Here is a 19,493-nt window from a genome sequence, read left to right as displayed (position 1 = left end):
TTCAGAATTTGTGTACTTTGTAAACCACTTTGAAGCTTATTTTTGACAATTAAACATTAATCAATTTATTAATAACATTTAGCTGGTGAATGTGTCCTTGTACAAGGAGGTGTGGCCTTCCACTTTGAAGGATGCAGTAGTGCAGCTACTCCTAGGGAAATATCCTGGACCCAAAGGCATTTAAGAACTACCACCCAATCACAAATACCTTCTTTTTGGGCAAGGTACTCGGGGTCATGGCAGTGCAGCTGCAGGCATTCTTTAGGTAAACTGATTATCTACATCAATTCCAATTATGGTTCAGCCTTAGTTATCCTGACTTTGGTTGGGAGAAGGGGGAGATCAATCTTGCTGTTCCTGCAGCTTTTGATGCCATTGACAATGGAATCCTGGACCATCTACAGGAGATGGGTAACAGGGGCACCATTCTGCCATGGTTCTAGTCTTATCTTGAGATGGTTCAAGAAGAGAGCATTGAATGAGTGTTTCTCAGCCTTCTGACTGTTGAACTACAGGTTGTTGCAAGATGCCATACTGTCTCCAGAGCTATTTAACACCTATGTGAAGCTGCTGGGAGGGGTAATGAGATTTGGAGTGAGGTGTCACCAGTACACTGATGATAACCAGCTCGGTTTCTATGTAACCTCAGAATTGGGAATGCTTGAGAAGGCCCTGGACTGGTGTCTAGATGTAGTGGTGGGCTGGATGTGAACTAATACGCTGAGTCTGAAACCTGGCAAGATTTGGGCTCTGTGGGAGAAAGTCACAAAGCTGCCTGCTCTAAATGGGGTTGCACTTTCCCTGTAGGAGCAGGTTCAGTCTGGTGTGGCCTCTGAGATCCAGCTCTGCCACTGGAATTGCTGGTTGTTACAAGGGGTATGGCTGAAGCCACAGGCATGTCCACTGCATATGTGAGCCCAACATATACCCTGAGAGGAATGGAAACTTGTGTGGAGTCAGAACATGAGTTTATTAAATAAGCATGTATACATGTATGCCTAATAAAGGGCCTGCCACAACCTAAAGTAAAAATGATTGGTTTATTATTCAGAAATGAAAGATGAGCAGTACAAGTGCTTTAGAAAACGATGTTACAACTATGCAGGCTGCAAATACGATTTAATATGATCACCCACCTTAGTTTTGAAGAGTAAAAGAGTCCCTAACTACCCAGAGCTTAGAGAGTGAGAGCAGCAGTTTGCCAGAACCATACTGAAAAGAAAGAAGGGAGTATGCACCTAATGGAGCAAGTGGAACACAAAAGTCAGGGATCTGACATATGTGAAAGTTAAGTTCTCTCTTTCAAAATCCCATGGCAGCAAGGCAACAGAGGTCTCTCAGCCATTCCTTTGGTCCATGGTCATGTGCCTTATTTCTTCTTAAAGGATGCGTCTAAGAGAAGTTTTAAAAAATTCATTTCATAGTCCTACTGATTTAGATCATAGCACTTCCCTCTACCATCTTTTCACTAGAAGGTGCTTTATAGATTTCTTCTACTGAAGACTGCACCCCATAGTCGCCTTTGACTGGACTTAACTTTACCTTTTCTCTCTTTTTTTAACTTTGTGTGGTACAGTTCTATCTCTTGCCTGCAGAAGCTGAAGTGCAATTGAACATAAAAAGACTCTTCCATCTGTAATCATTATAGTAAAAACAAAAAACGCAGCACGCTAACACTGTTTATTGAAACAGATATTGCCTGACATCACTCTCAACCTTTGCCAACACAGAGAAGCAGCTCTTATCATGAGATGGTCTAGAGTGACCAGCGCACCAGGGATTTTGCATCCTAGATTTTAAATCCTAATGACTTACATTAAACTTGCTTCTCCATGACTGTGCTTTGTGGCTTGTAGCCTATTGTGCTGATTATTATTTAAAATGAAAGCAAGAGCCATTAATTTAGGACGCATATCCATTTCAAATTTCAGAGGTACAAACTTGCACACTTTTCAGATTATTTCAGAAGAAAAAGTTTCAATAACTAGTTCCACATACAAATAGCTGTACACACATGTATATTCAAACTGGGTGTGAAAATAGTAATATTTACATAAGCATTCAGCAAGATGCTCTTCCTCATCTTAAGCTATTTTGCTGAAGACCTTCACTGAACAGTCAAGTTGAATTTTTTACTCACAGAAAAGCACCCAGCATTGTTGATCATTAGGCAGTATCACACACAGGGAGGGGCAGGATGCTTGTGAATGCAACCCGGACAGCAGTGCAGAGTATCATGAGCAAAAAGATCACATTCTACACAAAACACACTCTGGCAGACTTTACATATATAGACCTACAAAAAAGAAAGATTTGAAATTTAAAAGGTTACATTACAGCAGATACTAGAATTCTTTTTTGCAACTATTGCCTCATGTACTGAACACCTAACATGGATTTATCTGCTATGATCATAATGCATATTGTTTTATTTTTTTGTTGCCCTTCTGTTTGTGTTTTTGTTTGTTTGGTAAAACACACTAAAATGTTTTACTTCATTTAATAATATGGACTACATTTTGCAGCACAGCATATCATGGCAGTTGGAATATTCCAATGCACTGAACTAGTCTTGACAAGGTAGCATCACTGTGAATATTGAAGCCCACCCCCTTTGCCAGCTGATGCTGTGTAGCAGGGATAGGTGCTTCACCAACAAAATCCCTGCTTTATCTCTGCCAAAACACCAGGAACAAACCCTCAACAAACCAGTTTTCAGGTGGATTGGTTTGCTGGAGAGCGCCACAGTTGCGCAGACAGGTGTGTGATGCACAAAGGAACCCTTTCACCAATCTATGTTGGTGTGGCATCGACTGGATGAAGTTGGGTCACAGATGAGGGTTGTTTTATTGAGAACTGACCTGGCATTCATGAATAGGACCACATGCTTGGAAGGCTGGTATAGAACAGACTTACATCACTACCACTCCATAAATATTTTGGTTGATCAATCATTGACATTTTAACCAATGCAGCACTTTGCTTTTAATTTGAATGTTGCCATATTAGCAAAACTTATTCTATACATCAGGAGAGTCTTGATATCAACAAGCTCAGACACATTTTTATAGCCTACAAAGAGACAATCCTAAACATTACTAAATATTTCTGCTCTCTCTGATGTAAAAGTTACGACCTTTGTTTACACTGTATTAAGTATTAAACATTTAATAACAATTTTTTTTTAGTGGGAAGAGAAGGATATGGACAAAAAACATTACTTGCATGGAGGGCAAGCAAATATAATGTAATCTATAGGTTGAACGCTGAAGACTTACATGCTGATCTGTAATCTCTCCTTGGCATCCTTGGCAATAGCTGTTTAAAAAGAATATTTACGAAGAGATTTTAGAGAGACTAATTAATACATACTTGATGTTAAACCTCTACTTCATATGCCTTAAGTTAGGGGTGGAGAACATTTTGGGCGTCTTAACCCCAACCACCAACTTTGACAAGTGGGCAGGGACCATCCACCTGTCAATCAGCTTACATCATGATGATGTAAGGTGACTGGTAGGTGGACAATCCCACCCACCTGTCTAAGTTGATCCACAACAGTAGGGAGAGGGGTCTGCTTCATCAGCACTTCCCCCCAGGAAACACAGTGGAGAATTAGCACCCAAAACACCCCACGTTGTCAGCTGATGGACACATAGACATGGTTTGGGGCAAATGACCTGGTGAGACAACATTCACCCAAGGGCCAGAAGTTCCGTACCCTTGCTTAAGTATATATAACAGAAATAATGCATATTCTTTCTCTATTCCTGCCTCCACTCCACTCCCTTTGTTGCCTTACAGAGTGTAAACCCTCTGAGGTAGGGACCTGTTCTCTGTCTTGTAAAGCGTTGTGTGCATGCATAGGGCCTAAATAAACAGTAACAGTGCTGCTACTATTGTGTTTATAAAGCAACTATTACTTTAATAACAGAATATAGGATCAGAACCAGTTAAATCGAATGCCAGGAATGTGTTGCAGCTGTTACGGGTACCTTGCAACTTATGCACATTTAATTTGCATGCAATCAGCTTTACATGCTTGGCCCCCCAAAATATCATTTTTCTGAAAGTGGGCGGAAAGGGGGCGAGTGGGGATAAAAGACTTTGGTAATGCCACCTGTCATTGAACCCAATGTGTTTTGACCATATGCAATTTTGGCTTTATGCATTATCCCCAGAACGTAACCCCTGCCTGTATAAGTGTTACTTTTAATGGGGACTTAACGATGCACAGAGAAATGTCCAATAGTCCAGCCAAAACAGGGGTAACCTGTGTCTAGCAAAAAAGATCCCTCACATGTTCCTACTTTCACTTGTGTCAACCCAAAAACTGCATGATTATATTAATGATATTGTGGCATAAAATACTGGACCCTGTGAAATGACAGAAGCTATAACTGTAAAGAGCTGAAGTTCTTTATTTGAAAATATTCCAATTAGTAACACAAATTACTGTATGAGAATATTGCCTCTCTGGTCACTCAAGAAAGAAGAACAGAAGTGTCAGTTTACCACCATACAATCACAGCCCCCAATTTGCTCATAATAATGAACACTTATATCCGAAACAAAAACCTGTTTCCAAAATGAATGATTGATGATGAGTTGATTGACACAAAACTGGGGGGGGGGGGAGATGTTGTATCACAATTTGTTCTTATTCCAGGCAAAACATTACCCTGCCATCTTTTTAAAGGAACTAGAACAGTGGTAGGATCAACAGGAAGTAATGGCTATTTAGAAGGAAATACCAGTCAAACCCAAAAAGGTGATAATCCTTGCTCTGTTTCAGTAGCCGCAAGCTCCAGAGCCATTCTTGGAAACAGCAGAAATGGGTATTATGTAAAGATATTTCACCCTTTGGTGGGAAAGATACCCCCTGCAAATGTACCATTGTTACTATGTGTTCACCATGGTGTTGTAGTCTGTAGGCAGAGATAAAGCTATCAACCCATCACATGCTGGAAACATTAACCCCTAGTATTCAGACTGGTTATACCAGACATCTTTTACACACCGTTCTCCTATATACTGTTCCAGTGGGACTTCCTGAAAGGCATCCAAAGGAAATAGGTGATGGTAAGATCGAGCCAGATGGGGTGCAGATACTAGTGTAAGACCTACAAAAAATTATCGGTGTATTTATAAAGGTTTCCTGAAAAACAATTCTCAATTATCCTTTTTAAAACATAGCTTTAACTTATTAACCCTCTTATTAGTATTTCAAACTTCTGCTCCCCTCATAAAACTTGTTTAACATATACAGCCTTACGGATGTAAAAAGTATGCAAATTCTGCTCTTCACCATGTAACTGTAAATGACCAAGGTTTAGTTCCGGATGTCACTTCTGAATGCTTGGAAGATATGAACAGAGTAAAGGAGTGCTTTTGGTATGTACAAATGACACTTAATTCATGATCAAGAGACCACAACCAACCCTCTATCTGTGACTAATGTGAAGGGTTTCTAGATGAAAGGATATGAGTTTTACACAGGGCTGATCTGTGGCAACATTTCGTTTAGAAGCTAAATATTGGGGAAACTCACCACCTTCCACCCCAGAAAAGAAGTTGAGTACCGGGAATGTCATAATTGCCTCACACACTGAAACTGAAGAGCATGCACAATTGTGAAGTGTGTGGCTAAATCACAGTGGATGCAGCAAGAGTCAAGGCTGGTGGCTTACTTTTCTGTTTTCCCAGTTGGGGGTTGGCGCGCGCGCGCGCACACACACACACACACACACCCTATTATAATAGACAAAGATAAATACACTTAATTACTCACCACAAACTTTGCACTCCACAGGAAGCTCACAGTATTTGGCTCTACATTGGGGGCAGAAATATCCTCCCAGGGTAAGACCTGGATCATTGCTGTTTTCTAGCTGCCTGTAAAAGAATAACATTTCCCCCACCCTGACAATGTTGCACAGAAACATTTTGAACAATTTGAAAAGGGTTGTAACGGTGAGAAATGGCATTAGGCCTCAAAGTTTATGGTTTAAGTTCTTGGAGAAGCCAGTATGGCTAAAGAAATCACAACGCTTTGTCAAGCACTTGAAGGAGAGTTGCATTTTCCAGCAGGGGTGCTTCCTCACTAGAATCAGTGCTGTTTACTGAGAGGGGGAGGGGAGAGGCCAGCATGGTTCAAGGCATGGGAAGAGCCAATCCGCTGCTCCCACTGGTACCACATCATCCTCACTGCTGCCTCTCCCCTCCCAGTAAGTCACTTGAGTCCATTATAATATCACAGAAGAAAAGGTGGCTGTTCTGCAATGGAAAGACATTGAGATCTCCTTCTACGGCAAAAGAACTCTGCATTTGTTGTGCCATAAATCCATCTGGGAAGACCCATACAGACAACGTGTCCTTAAGAGTTCTAAATCATACAGAAAGTCGGTTCAACTGAAATTCTACCAATAATAAAATTTACAATGAGCAAAACCTAGTTTTAGTTAAACAGAACTGAAGACCAAAATCTAGACATATGGGGAAGAACAGCTACACAGCCAAACCTGCCTTGGATGTTTCCACCAAATTATTTCTGAATGCTGAAAGAGACTATGAGCTGCTATTAAAATGATGTTTTCCCTTACACTACTGGAGCTATTGAAGAAGCAATTTCAGATAAAATGCTGGCTGCTCAATGTACTCATTCAGACTTTTAAACCGCGGTCCATGCCGTGTCTAAACAAAGCAACCCATTACTTACGCCATGCTAAAAGATGGCTTTGCGTCCTGATCAGTCAAAGATGCAATGGTGTGCTGAGGAAAGCCTAGCGGAAAAGAACAGGCATAGTTTTGAGTCACTTTATATGTATTGTGGTCCTCATTTAAGAGGAGAATCTTAGTGTGCATTGATTTACATCCCAATATAAGCCACTTTACCGTGCGGACACACAAAACTCTGTGTGGTCGGCCTGGACCATGCCATCACTAGGTAGACAGGGCAAAATGTATGTTACAGATAACTGAAAATGGTAATAACCTGTAGTTAATAAACAATAATTGTCTAAAGCAGTGGTTCTCAAAGAGTGTGGCATTGCGCACTGGTGCGGCAGGAGAGGATGGCTATTGTGAGGGAAAGATTCAAGGATAATAATAAAAAATTTAAACATTTCAGTGCGGTATGGATATACAACTGGAAACAGTATCCACACTTCTCTTCAGGAGTATTGGCTATTCTTCTACAGTTCTCTCCAACATATTGTTGTGAAGAAGGATTTCCAACTCTGACAAATATGAAAGATCAGAAAATGGAAAGGCTTCTTTGTTTTGGATGAGATGAGAGCTTGTCTCAAATTAGACCTAATACAGTTGTACCTTGGTTTTCGAACAGCTTAGTTCTCGAACGTTTTGGCTCCCGAATGCCACAAACCGGGAAGTGAGTGTTCCAGTTTGGGAATGTTCTTTGGAACCCGAACAGCCAACACAACTTCCGATTGGCTGCAGGATCTTCCTGCAGCCAATCGGAAGCCGCGCCTTGGTTTCCGAACGTTTTGGAAGTTGAACGGATTTCCAGAACGGATTCCGTTCGACTTCCGAGGTACCACTGTATTATAAGGTAGTTGTGTTCTATGTTATAAATCAAGCACTGATAGGAGTTACTTCTTTTTGTTTTCCAATGCATTTCTTATCAATAAAAAATGCAGTGTGGCACAAGCAAATTTTTGTTCTGACAGTGCAGCCCAAAGTTTGAGAACCACAGGTCTAAAATATCTGCAAAATACAAGTGAAATATTACCTAGTATGGCAGGAAAAAAATTATGCCAATTACTTGCAACAACATATAACAGTGAAATCGCCAGCTCAGGATAGGTGGTCTTTAGCATTATCCTAATTGCTTGCCTCTGGATTTAGAGTAAACTATTCTGTGTGTTCAATACCAGTATACCAAAATATTAAAGGACAATTTCTTACCCATTCGAATAAGCGAGCTTTCAGAACTTGAACTAGCTGGTGGTGGACTGACGTGGTGCATCAGAAGTTCCCTATAATGGCTTTCATCTAAAATGACATGATAGGTCCCTGCCACAAAAGGAAACAAAATAAAAATTTAATTAACTGAGAGCAGGCATCTCAACAGTTGCTCATCTGGTTGCCAGTGGTGAGTAAGAATTGTCAACAAGTGACCAAGGAAAGAAGCCCTGCAAAACCAATTAGTTCTCTCCCCCCCACCCCTTTTAGGCCAAACCTGACACAGGTATATGTGGGCAGATGGGCAAGTAAAAATACATGTCATCTACTACCTTGTGGATCTAATTGTGAGGCTTTTTGAGAGTATGTCAGAGGAAAGGCTGCAATGGTTTAACAGCAAATGAAAAGTTTTGCACTAATTCCATCACAGCGCAAAGAGATAAAAAGGTTTTGAAGTGAAAAGTCATTTAGATAAGCCTAGATAACGCTGACTATGTAAAGATTAACTATTTATGAAATTTTCCTTCTCTGTTAGCATCAGCTTTTAGTGATTTGTCATCAAAATACGAGCAGTTTTTATTTTATTTATTCCAGACAGCTCTTTGGGGCAAATGCCAGTCAAAAGCAGCTAACAATCAAAACCAAAGAAAGATTTAAAAAACCTGACAGATATTTTTAAAAGCTAAAAACTGCAGTTCGAAACTACAGTCAGACGATCATCCAATTTATAAACTTCACAGCTAGAAGGCCAACTGAAATTGCAGGCCTTCAGGGCTTTTTCAATTTAGTTCATGGTTCTCTCTCTCACTCACTCAGACATACTCACACACACTCAAATATATACATACCACCAGTTTCCCGGGCAAGTACAGTGCAAACTCGAACTTCAGCAGAAAGGCCAATAATAGACACTCTGATCTTAACTGCCTTTAAACTCTTCGATATAAAAAAGAGAAAACACATGCAATGAGAGATCTAAAAAAACCTATAAAATGCACAAAGCTTTCAGGATTTTGTGACAAATATTTGTTTCAAGCATGTTAACTATCTCTGCATATTCCCAAATGTCAAGAAAGTCCAGCATTCATTCTGGATTGTTTTAATAGTAAAAAAATAAAAAACAAAAGCAAAAACTTGTGTACCTTAATTAGATCGTAAATATTGGAAGGATCGCATGTTGTCAGACTGCTGAATATTACTAAGACTTCTCTGCTTGTATGCCCTGGCATATGCCTAGAGAGAATAAAACACACTTTTATGTTTGTGACAAACAAAAACAAGTGCCAAAACAATCAAGCGCAAGACAGAGACCCATTTCTACATAAATTACGTGAGAAAATTATTTTACACTCTGTCAGCAATGAGATTTGTTATGAATCGGTGCAGAGAAGATGTTGCATATACACACAGCGTAAGTAGGTGCATTTATGCTCACTAAGTAGTTTGATGGTTCAGCCAAGGCTGTTGAATGCAAAGTAAGAAATAGGGGAGGGGAATCAGTGTTGGACATATGGGCTTTAAATATTTACCACTGTAACTTAGCACGTACTAGTCTCCAGGATAATTCTGCAGTTTGCTTTGAGTTGCTGCAGCACCTTCAAATTGCAGAATGTCCAAGAGCCAGAGTGGGCAATCTCTGGCTAGGTCTTTGAATCTGGACCACAGCCTGCCCTCTTCAGTGCCATTCACCACGTAATTAGTAATTAGCCCTTGGTCTTAGGAAAGAGGTCCCACTTGCACAAATAGAATCATCCTTTTCCCTGTGACTACTTACTGCATGGGGAGGAAGCTAACATTCCCCTCACCCCCCCCCCAAAAAAATCTAAGCCTAAGTGCCACACTGAGGAGGGACAGTGAAGGGAGGAAAAGAGAAGAGAGAAAAGGTGGAGAGATAACGTAAGTGACTGTTTAAATGGCTGTGTGAGAATTGGGTTTGTATGGATGTGTGTGAACGGGGAGATAATTTAAATGGATGGGTACATGTGAATGGGGGCGGTGTATGCAGTTTTGTTCCCAATACGCAGTCCCTGGAAGTTTATCCAAGACTCTTGCAAAAAGATTCCCCAAACTTGACAAAGAGGAACAATCTAGTTCTTGAACAGAAAATTCTATTATTGGATAAAAGAACTTCAAACAGGAAATTCTAGTATGAAACTACTTATCAAGAAATTTGATTCTATCACCTGTGGCCTGAATACAGAACAGGTTCTTATCCCAATATAGGTGTTAATTAGCTAACCAATGCTACGATGTTTACGGTATCATCAACACTGCTCTGGGAATGGTCACTGTAATTATTTTACATGCATTTAAACTTTAACACAATTGTCAGACTGTTTTATTGCATTTAATTTCCTTCTAACCTAGTTTACACTCTGCCTCTCCCCAAACCATGAGTATAAACATTCCATATGTCTGATGAAGTGCATGAAAGTTTATAATATATATAAATATACTAATCTTTAAGGGGCCACAAAACTTGGCTGTTTTTGCTGAAGCAGATTAATGAATGCTGAAAAGGGATACTTGATTAATAAATCACTCTCCCTGTGATTATAGTTAGATCGATCTCCATGGTTGCAAAACAAAACAAAAAAACCACACTACAGTAGACTATATATACTTACTTTAATGTTTGTGCAGCCAAATTTAAGGCATTATATAAAGATGGCTCTCCTAGACAAGACATATCTACAGCTTTTTTCAAAGCAGCTGTGTGTTTTCTTGGATTCCCTATGAGGAAAATCACTCATTATCAAACATCAGAAAATAGCTGAATTAAAAAACAAAAAACAAATATTCTGACATAAAACACTGCTTTTATAAGCAGGAAGGAAGGAAAATACAAAGGAAGTAAACTGACACACATTCATACAATATCAACCCATGGTCTGGCATTATAGCTGAACCAAGACTATACCAACAATGCTCATCAAGTCTCCAGGCACCCCAAGACCACCTTTCATTATCACATGAAAGCTCAAAACAAGTACCGTATTTTTCGCTCTATAACACGCACCCGACCATAACACGCACGTAGTTTTTAGAGGAGGAAAATCCGTAGGCATGCCACCCATAGGCATTCCCTCCATAACACGCACAGACATTTCCCCTTACTTTTTAGGAGGAAAAAAGTGAGTGTTATGGTGCAAAAGATACGGTATTTTTCATGCACTCCTTCTCCTTTGCCCCAAGAGGGTCCTCTATCCATCCAATCAACTAGTTTCCCTCATTCAAGCCCTGCTTCATCTTTGTCCAGTATTCATGGGGCCTGCAACAAAATGCTGCAGTCTAGAGCAGGCTTTTTCAATCTTGGGAGCCCAGATGTTGGACTACAACTCCCATCATCCCTGACCACTAGTCCTGCTAGCTAGGGATAATGGGATTTGTAGTCCAACAAAATCTAGGGACCCAAGGCTGACTAAGTCTGGTCTAGAGTGATAAGAGTGATCCTGTTCAAAGCTCCAGTCAGCTATCCCCTTCTCCAGAAAACCATTTCATTTCTTCTACCCCATTTTCTTTTCTAACTGATTGTCAACATTCTGGGACTGATAATGCTTAATCTTCATTGCACTGGTTTCTTTTGGGGGGGGTGTACATATATACAACTAAATGCTGGTTCAATGCTTTATTTTAAAATTTTAGAAATTAAAAGCTTGCTTTGAGGACATGTCACATGTGGCAGCCAATCAGCACTGGGCAAATCTGGCTGCTGAATCAAATTTGCAAAACCAAACCTGTCGCCGTCCCCACCACATACATACACTTAAGGTCAATACCATCCTGGAGAAAACTTAATTTAAACATCATACAGTGAATGAATTTACAGAGTTGCCCTCAAGTAAAATTTCATTTATACATAGTCTAAGGTAGAAACATTATAGGGAACATTCTCTTTAAACTTGCTCCAGCAACTATCCTTAAATTTCCAATGTATTTTTAAAGTTCACACTGGGTCAAAGTCAGTTGTCTGTATCATGTTTAATAGAAAGAATGGTCAAACAAGGTAGAAATATAGAAAATATTATCTTTTTTGCTTTGTTTAAAATATGACAGGGCCATAATAACAAATCTCTTCTCAGAATGAAAGAAATAATTTGTTCATACCTGAAAGCTCAGTAAGTTTTTCAGCTCTTTTGCCCTTAGTCACAATAATGCCAACCTGCCAGAAAGATGTCTGCTATTAATAGAGTCACAGAGTAATGAAGTCTCGTTGAGCCCAACCATGTTTTCCAACGTACAGAGGTGGCAGCAGAGAGCCAAGAATCATTTGCAGAGCTTATAGTAACAAGAGTTACTTGAGATGCAAAGAGGAACAAGAGCCACCTAGCACTCCTGCAGCTTCCCATCAAAACATGTAATGAGCAACATTGCAGGGAATTCGACATGGCAGAGCTGGATAGTTTCATCTCCACCTCCCTTTGAATTATGGAAGCCATTGCTGCTTTTGCTTACCCCATGAGATCAACAGCTGGGGATAAGTTTGACCAAGAGCTATAAATATGAAATCTGTGGGCGGAAATGTTTATGCAGTTTCTGGTAATCTATATAATTCCTTCTACTATATTTACAGCAGCTTTTATTCCATAATCGTGATGAAGAAACAGTTTGACACTGCAAATTTCAGAATCTTAAGAGTCTCTGCTTTAATATTATTATTATTAGCCACTTCCTAATTAGTTTCTGGGACGCGGGTGGCGCTGTGGGTTAAACCACAGAGCCTAGGACTTGCCGATCAGAAGGTCGGCAGTTCGAATCCCCGCAACAGAGTGAGCTCCCGTTGCTCGGTCCCTGCTCCTGCCATCCTAGCAGTTTGAAAGCACCTCAAAGTGCAAGTAGATAAATAGGTACCGCTCCAGCAGGAAGGTAAATGGCGTTTCCGTGCACTGCTCTGGTTCACCAGAAGCGGCTTAGTCATGCTGGCCACATGACCCAGAAGCTGTACGCCGGCTCCCTTGGCCAATAAAGCAAGATGAGCATCGCAACCCCAGAGTCGGTCACGACTGGACCTAATAGTCAGGGGTCCCTTTACCTTTTTAATTAGTTTCTAGCTAGCCTAGGTGGATACAAAGACAGGTTTGATGGGAGGTGATGCCTGATGACATCAAAAGCCTAGGGAGGCGAAGGGCAAAAGGAGGGGTGGTCAGAGGCTTCATTGCACTGTGTCATTTCTTCCTCTTGCCCATACATAACAGAAGCAAAATGAATTGTGCAAAATCATTAAATGCATGCTCATTTATATATGCTGCAGGACCAAACCCTGTTCAGGCATTATAAATCACCTTATTGTTAATCCCATGGATTAGAGAGCAAAGTCCACCTACTGGCCTGACTGCCAAGTCCCCTGCTGGTGTCCAGCCCCCTACTGGCTATGCATTGGAAGATAGCCCTGTGATTTGGAAGCATGATCGCATAGAACTCCAAATCATGGTGGCAGCCTGCGTACATACAGCAGGCTCCCTTCTTCAGACATTCTCCAATGCACAGGCAGGGATGAAAATATTAACCCCCTCATTTAGAATGCCAAAATGCTTTGGGCTTTATAGACAGAAAATTGAATTATCCCAGTACAACATGTTTATTATTTAATTTTAACATAAATCATGGCTTTTATTTTGTCTTTAGAATGTTTTAAACTCACCAATATGCTAATAGTCACACTTAAGATTGCTTTTAGCTAAACATTCGAAGAAGTGATTATTTCTAATCCACAGCAACCATCTCCAGCACAGTGTACATACCTGACTAATCGGATTTTGGTCAAAATATTCTTCAACAAAATATTCCAGTAACTACAAAAAGAAAAATATCATTAGAGCCATTAATTCTCAAGTGTTACTTTACATTGCACAACTTTATGAACTTCACAAAAGTCATTTTATACCTAGTCATCAAAAAAGATAAAAGCTTCTTATTTTCTAAAAAGTATGCATAAGGACAACTAACAAAAAACAAAGTTGTGGTTACCAATGTTATTTCAAGAGTGATGTTAAGGTCCATCTAAACCTTATTTTTAGGACAGTTATTGACTTTCAGGAGGAATTTGAAAACATTCCTGTTTGATGGCTGAAAGACACTGTTCCTGGAAACCCTGAGATCACCAGATGAGAAAGGGAAACAAATGAAGGATAATTTATCACATTTGTTTCCTTCCCTCCACCTTTCCTTCAAGAGGTTCTAGGTGATGTTTGCTGTATCTAACCATACCCAAGTCATCCTCCAAACCACTCTGCAAGGTACATTAGGCTTAGAAATGGGACTTGGCCCATGGTTATCCAGTGGGTTTCAGAGCTGAGCAAGAACTTGAATCTGAGTTGTCGCAATCTGACATTTTATCTATTTTCAGTGATCTTAGAGAAATGCAAGTTATCAAGAATAAATACCTTTAGGGTACAAGTTAGCCTGGTAGGTTTTAAATCTTGGTCTTCCATTGTTCTTGATCCATCAACCACTACATACAGGTGACGCATCTAAATATGGGTAAGATATTTTTAGGGAATTAAAATATATTTTGTTATAATATTCATAAAATAGAGTATCAGGCCAATATGATACATACCTTTTCAAAAGTAATTTAGGATTCACAAATTATTCTAAATGCACAACATTGCAAAGGAATTGTGGGCTGTTGGCCCCTTCTTTCAGAGTTACAGAAATATATCGGAAAACTGAAAATCTATGCGTACTTGCTTTTGAGTGGTCCCCACTGAATCCATGGAACTTACTTCAGGGTAAATTTACACTTCAGGCTGTTTGTTTTTCTCTTTGTGCTGGTTCTGGGTTTTTGTGTTTACTGACAGTATTATTTGCTTTTAAGCAGCACACAGCATTGAGCCAAGGAAGCCTGTCAACCTTTATCATACTATATAAAGGTAAAGGTACCCCTGCCCGTACGGGCCAGTCGTGACCGACTCTAGGGTTGTGCGTCCATCTCACTTAAGAGGCCGGGGGCCAGCGCTGTCCGGAGACACTTCCGGCTCACGTGGCCAGTGTGACGAAGCTGCTCTGGCGAGCCAGCACCAGCGCAGCACACGGAAACGCCGTTTACCTTCCCACTATAAAGCGGCACCTATTTATCTACTTGCACTTAGGAGTGCTTTCGAAACTGCTAGGTGGGCAGGAGCTGGGACCGAACAATGGGAGCTCACCCTGCCGTGGGGATTCGAACCGCCGACCATACGATCAGCAAGTCCTAGGCACTGAGGTTTACCCACAGCGCCACCCGTTTACCCACAGCGCCACCCATTACCATACTATATACTTCTCACTTATTCCCTGAAACCCATATTTTCCACTAATCCTGCCCTGACATTCTCTTTGACATCCATGGGTTGTTGGTTGTTTTTTTAAAATGATTCAGTTCAGATACATTACACCCAACATCCAAATTGGTCAACCACCAAAGCAGAGGACTAATGATAATTATAAAAGATACAGAGGGTTATATCCAACTAAGTTGTCCAGTGCAAGAATCTCCTCCCTCACCCCTACAAATAGGTTCTGGGATTCCCCCAACCCTATGAAGCAGATTGGGGGGTGGGGTATGGGGAGAGAAGAGGTAGTCCCATTCAAGTCCTTGTGCTAACAGCACAACATCATTGGATGCAACCCAGAGACCTTTTCATCTGTTGCTGTGCCTCTAAGCACATTAAACTGGTATAATTTTAAACCGTTGCTTCATGACCCATGCTTTTAAGATTCTTGTTTGCCATCCCAGATCTGGTCGAGAGGAAGAGCGGGGCAGAAAAATAAAAAAGTTTAAATCCAATCAATTATATGTAATCAAAATACATTTTTATTTTTATTTATTAGTAGCCCAATAACATCACAAATAAATGTCTCAATGTAAAATTTGCACACAGCCTAAAATAATAATCAAGTAGAACTTTTCTCACGTCTTTATCCTAACTGAAGAATCCAGCATTTTACTATAACATCCCAAAACCAACTCTAAAAGCTGGTAAACTGCAGTCACAACCCCACAGTCTTTATTGAGAGCTCTTAAGCAAAGTTAAGACTTGATTAAACTTTATTTGCTTTAAATAGAATCCAACTTCCCTCAACCAAAAATCAACCAGAGCTGCCTTTTGTATAGGTTGACTTCAGATTATCTCTGGGAACTTGTATGGCTAGAATTTCAGCTATGCAATTTGACGTTTATTGACCTTCTTGCTTGAAGCTCAATGGTCATATGAACATGCCTAAATAGTTTGTCTGCCGTAGTCGAAACAAAATAAAAACATTCCTTCCAGTAGCACCTTAGAGACCAACTATTTTTGTTATTGGTATGAGCTTTCGTGTGAATGCAGGTATTCTTCAGGTATCTGAAGAAGTGTGCATGCACACGAAAGCTCATACCAATAACAAACTCAGTTGGTCTCTAAGGTGCTACTGGAAGGAATTTCTTTATGGCTAAATAGATTATAGTTAAATATCACTGCAATTTTACAAGAAGGTGTGTATGGTGTAGGGAAAGTTTTTCTCCCTCTCTCACAATACTAGAAGCCAGAGTTATCAAATGAAACTGAGTGGTTTGAGATTCAGAATGGACTAAAGGAAGTACTTTTTCACATAGCACATCCTCAGACTATACAATTTGTTACCACAAGATGTAGTGATGGCCACCAACTTGGGCAGCTTCATGGAGGACAAAGGCTCTCAATGGCTATTAGCCACAATGGCTATATACGACCTCCAGGATCAGTTGCTAGGGCACACAAGCAAGAGTGCTCATATCCCTCATATGAGATTCCCATACACATCGGATGAACTACTGTGACATCAGAATGCTTTACAAGATGGACCTTTGATTTGATCCAGGTCTCTTCTTGTTCTTATTACTGAATGATAGTGCAGCTGCCTGCCCAAAGCAAACTGCAATCTAAGGAAAAACAAGTATGCTCTTATTAAGCATATGAATGAGACCTATTTCATACACAACTTCACAGCAAAATAAGTTTAGAGCCAAGTAGAAAAAGAGAACTTACCATCCCAAGTCGAACTTGTCCATGATGCTCAAAGATTCTGCAAAGTAAAAAAAAAAAATTAATTGCTAATTGTTATAGCATTTATATATTATATCATCAATATATACAATCTATTCTCATTTGTGAAAAACAGATATTCAATGAATCATGTTTACTTTTTTAAAATACTTTGATACAAAAGTTTTTAATTATGTTGTGAAGATGAATGTCAGAGCCACATTGTAATCTGATTGACTATAACATCATACAACCTAAGTAGAATGAAGTTAGATTTGAATTTAAACTGGAAACTTTTCACGCTTCTCCTTGTAAGACTGCAGCAAAATGCAATTTATTCTGAAGTGTCATTCATAGTGCATCCCTACATTGTGCAGCTTAGTGATTACCTTTTTCTTTTGGCCTTATAAAGAATATCCTCTATGCTGGCTTTCAATGATCCAGATTCATCTTCTTTAAGAACTTCCCTAGAAGCAAGAAAAACAAAGTATAATGTACTGTATATAGATAACAAAAGACTACAGTTCTTAAACAATGGAGGGGGGGGGAGAAATATAAAAGCTTACCAAGTTCTTTCATAACCCCCTTCCCACCGTTTGGTTCTCTCTGGTTCATCATCCATTTCTCTTCCAAGTTAAGAAACTAGTAAGGAAAATTATGATACTGTAATTTAAAACTGTATTTTGAGATATTATAATAGAATTTATGCCACAATAAATAATTAAATAACACACATATGTACAACTTGTCAGGTTCAAGGTTCCTGAATAGTACATAAATCAGAGCAAATCAGATGTAATTCTCAGGAGAAGCCCTTATGAAACCCCATCAGCTTTTGTGGTCTTCAAGACTCACAGAGTCCACAAAGCTCCATCCAGTACTAAAAACTAGGAAAAGGAGAGGTATTTGATGGGAAATGATTTATAACATCCTGATTCTGCTGCATCAGCACACATCACTACTCTGGCTGATCCGGAGCTGGGGTCCCAGCCTGGGCAAATTTCTGGCTACAAGAAAATCAATTAGCTTTTTTTTTTTATGCTTGCTTCAAGCCCCCCCCCCCCTCAGTTTAGGAAGTTTTGCTGATTTTAACGAGCCTTTTCCTGCAATTGACTTAACATACAGTCAGCACCTTTCAACCGTTACCCAAATGACTTTTTAAAAAAGAAAAGAACAAAACCAACAACATGAAAATAGCTAGGATAAAATGACACTTCCACCATCGAAAACTAAGATAGCACCTCTAAACTCTCAAGATCCAGACAAGTAGAACTACCCTCCTCAGCTAGTCGACAAGGACAAGGTTGGGCTTGGGACAAAAGCGTCTTGTTCCCACAAAGTCTCCTAGCTCAGGAATAGGCTAACAGCTCTAAGGGAGGTCTGGGGGGGAGCTGTTCTTGCCACCTGCCTTTATCTTTCAGGAGACAGAAAGAACCGAAGAGGAGGAACCAAAAGAAGTGCGCGCCCAAGAACCTAGTCGCACGCACTTCGGAGCCTCTCTAGGAAAACCATCTCTCTGGCTAAAGGTTCCACACTTTAAACATTCCGGTGGCAGCGCAAATATTAAGAAGAAGAGTTCCGCCGTGCAAAGAGCTTGTTGCGGAGAAAAGAGCAGGGTGACTGACATAGATGTAGGGGGGGGGAGTATGTTTCTGCTACTTTGGGTGACGCAGCCACAGCTTCTGGCAGCAATTAAAACCCACACTTTGCTATAGTCTGCGTTGCAGCAAAAACAACAAAGCCCTGTGGGACTTTAAAGGCTGAAAAAGGACTCTGAGTCTTCAAAAGCTTATGTCATAAGGAAGTTTCTTCTTTCACGTCCCTCCCCCCAATGTGGGGATTCTCGGACTCTAAACGGGCAGGACTATTTTTAAACGTTTAGAAACTATTTAAAATAATGAACGGTTCAGGTGAAATAAGACTCCTCTCTTTGCTGCCCTTTTGTCTTGGAAGGAGCGTGGGGCGTGGGAATAAACTGGTGCAACTGCTATGGACAGCTATTACTTCCTCCAGTCCAGAGAGACGCTAAAATGCTTCTCTTTTGCTAACGCGGCGGTTTAAGCCTACCTGTAGTGTCTACAGTGTTGCAGACCATGCCTTGTGACCTGAATAGCCTTCCTCGTCGTCCAGTAGGTACCGTATTTTAGAGGCTAAAATTTACAAGCTCGTAACTTTGGGGCGCATCTCAGGGTGGGAAAGTTCTCCTTCTAATCACACAGACTTTATTCCCCCTCTAAGCTTCACCAGTTCCAGGGCTTAGCTTCAGCATACCCTCCAACATTTCTCCAATGAAAAGAGGAACGTCCCATTCCATAATGATAATTATACTATTCCCGACACATCTTACTGGTTTCCCCAGGCACTCTGGCCAGCTGCCAACACACACACACACACACACACACACACACAAACACACACATAATAAAACATTAAACATTGAACTTTTTTTAAAAAAACTTCCCTATACAGGATTGTCTTCAGATGGCTCGTGAGTCGGATAACTCCATACTCTTCAACATTTCTCCAATGAAATAGGGATATCCTAAAGAAAAGTGGAACATTCCAGGATCAAATAAAAAACCTGGG

At 40.3% G+C, this 19,493-nt stretch overlaps 1 protein-coding gene across 5 annotated transcripts; it reads right to left on the bottom strand.

Moving 5' to 3' along the window:
* Positions 1 to 1,026: 1,026 nt before the first annotated feature.
* Positions 1,027 to 18,428, bottom strand: GTF2H2 (general transcription factor IIH subunit 2). Of its 5 annotated transcripts, none has more exons than XM_083404541.1 (16): positions 18,316 to 18,428; positions 17,474 to 17,549; positions 17,297 to 17,374; positions 16,911 to 16,947; positions 14,307 to 14,393; positions 13,665 to 13,715; positions 12,031 to 12,085; positions 10,551 to 10,656; positions 9,066 to 9,156; positions 8,772 to 8,859; positions 7,927 to 8,034; positions 6,719 to 6,782; positions 5,792 to 5,895; positions 5,021 to 5,123; positions 3,279 to 3,318; positions 1,027 to 2,296 (listed from the first exon to the last, which is right to left on the bottom strand). In XM_083404541.1, the coding sequence occupies exons 2-16, from the start codon at positions 17,527 to 17,529 to the stop codon at positions 2,177 to 2,179; spliced, it is 1,188 nt and encodes a 395-aa protein (XP_083260667.1). In that variant the 5' UTR covers positions 17,530 to 17,549; positions 18,316 to 18,428; the 3' UTR covers positions 1,027 to 2,176. The 5 variants fall into 5 exon arrangements, with proteins under 5 accessions (XP_083260667.1, XP_083260668.1, XP_083260669.1 ...); XM_083404542.1 differs by having other exon boundaries at positions 18,184 to 18,381; XM_083404543.1 differs by lacking the exon at positions 18,316 to 18,428 and adding an exon at positions 18,149 to 18,286.
* Between the last annotated feature and the right edge of the window lie 1,065 nt (positions 18,429 to 19,493).

This window comes from Podarcis tiliguerta (genome assembly GCF_965153285.1).
Source record: "Podarcis tiliguerta genome assembly, chromosome: 11".
Lineage (NCBI taxonomy): Eukaryota > Metazoa > Chordata > Lepidosauria > Squamata > Lacertidae > Podarcis > Podarcis tiliguerta.
Note: the sequence above shows the minus strand (reverse complement) of the source record. Positions and strands in the feature narration are given on the sequence as shown.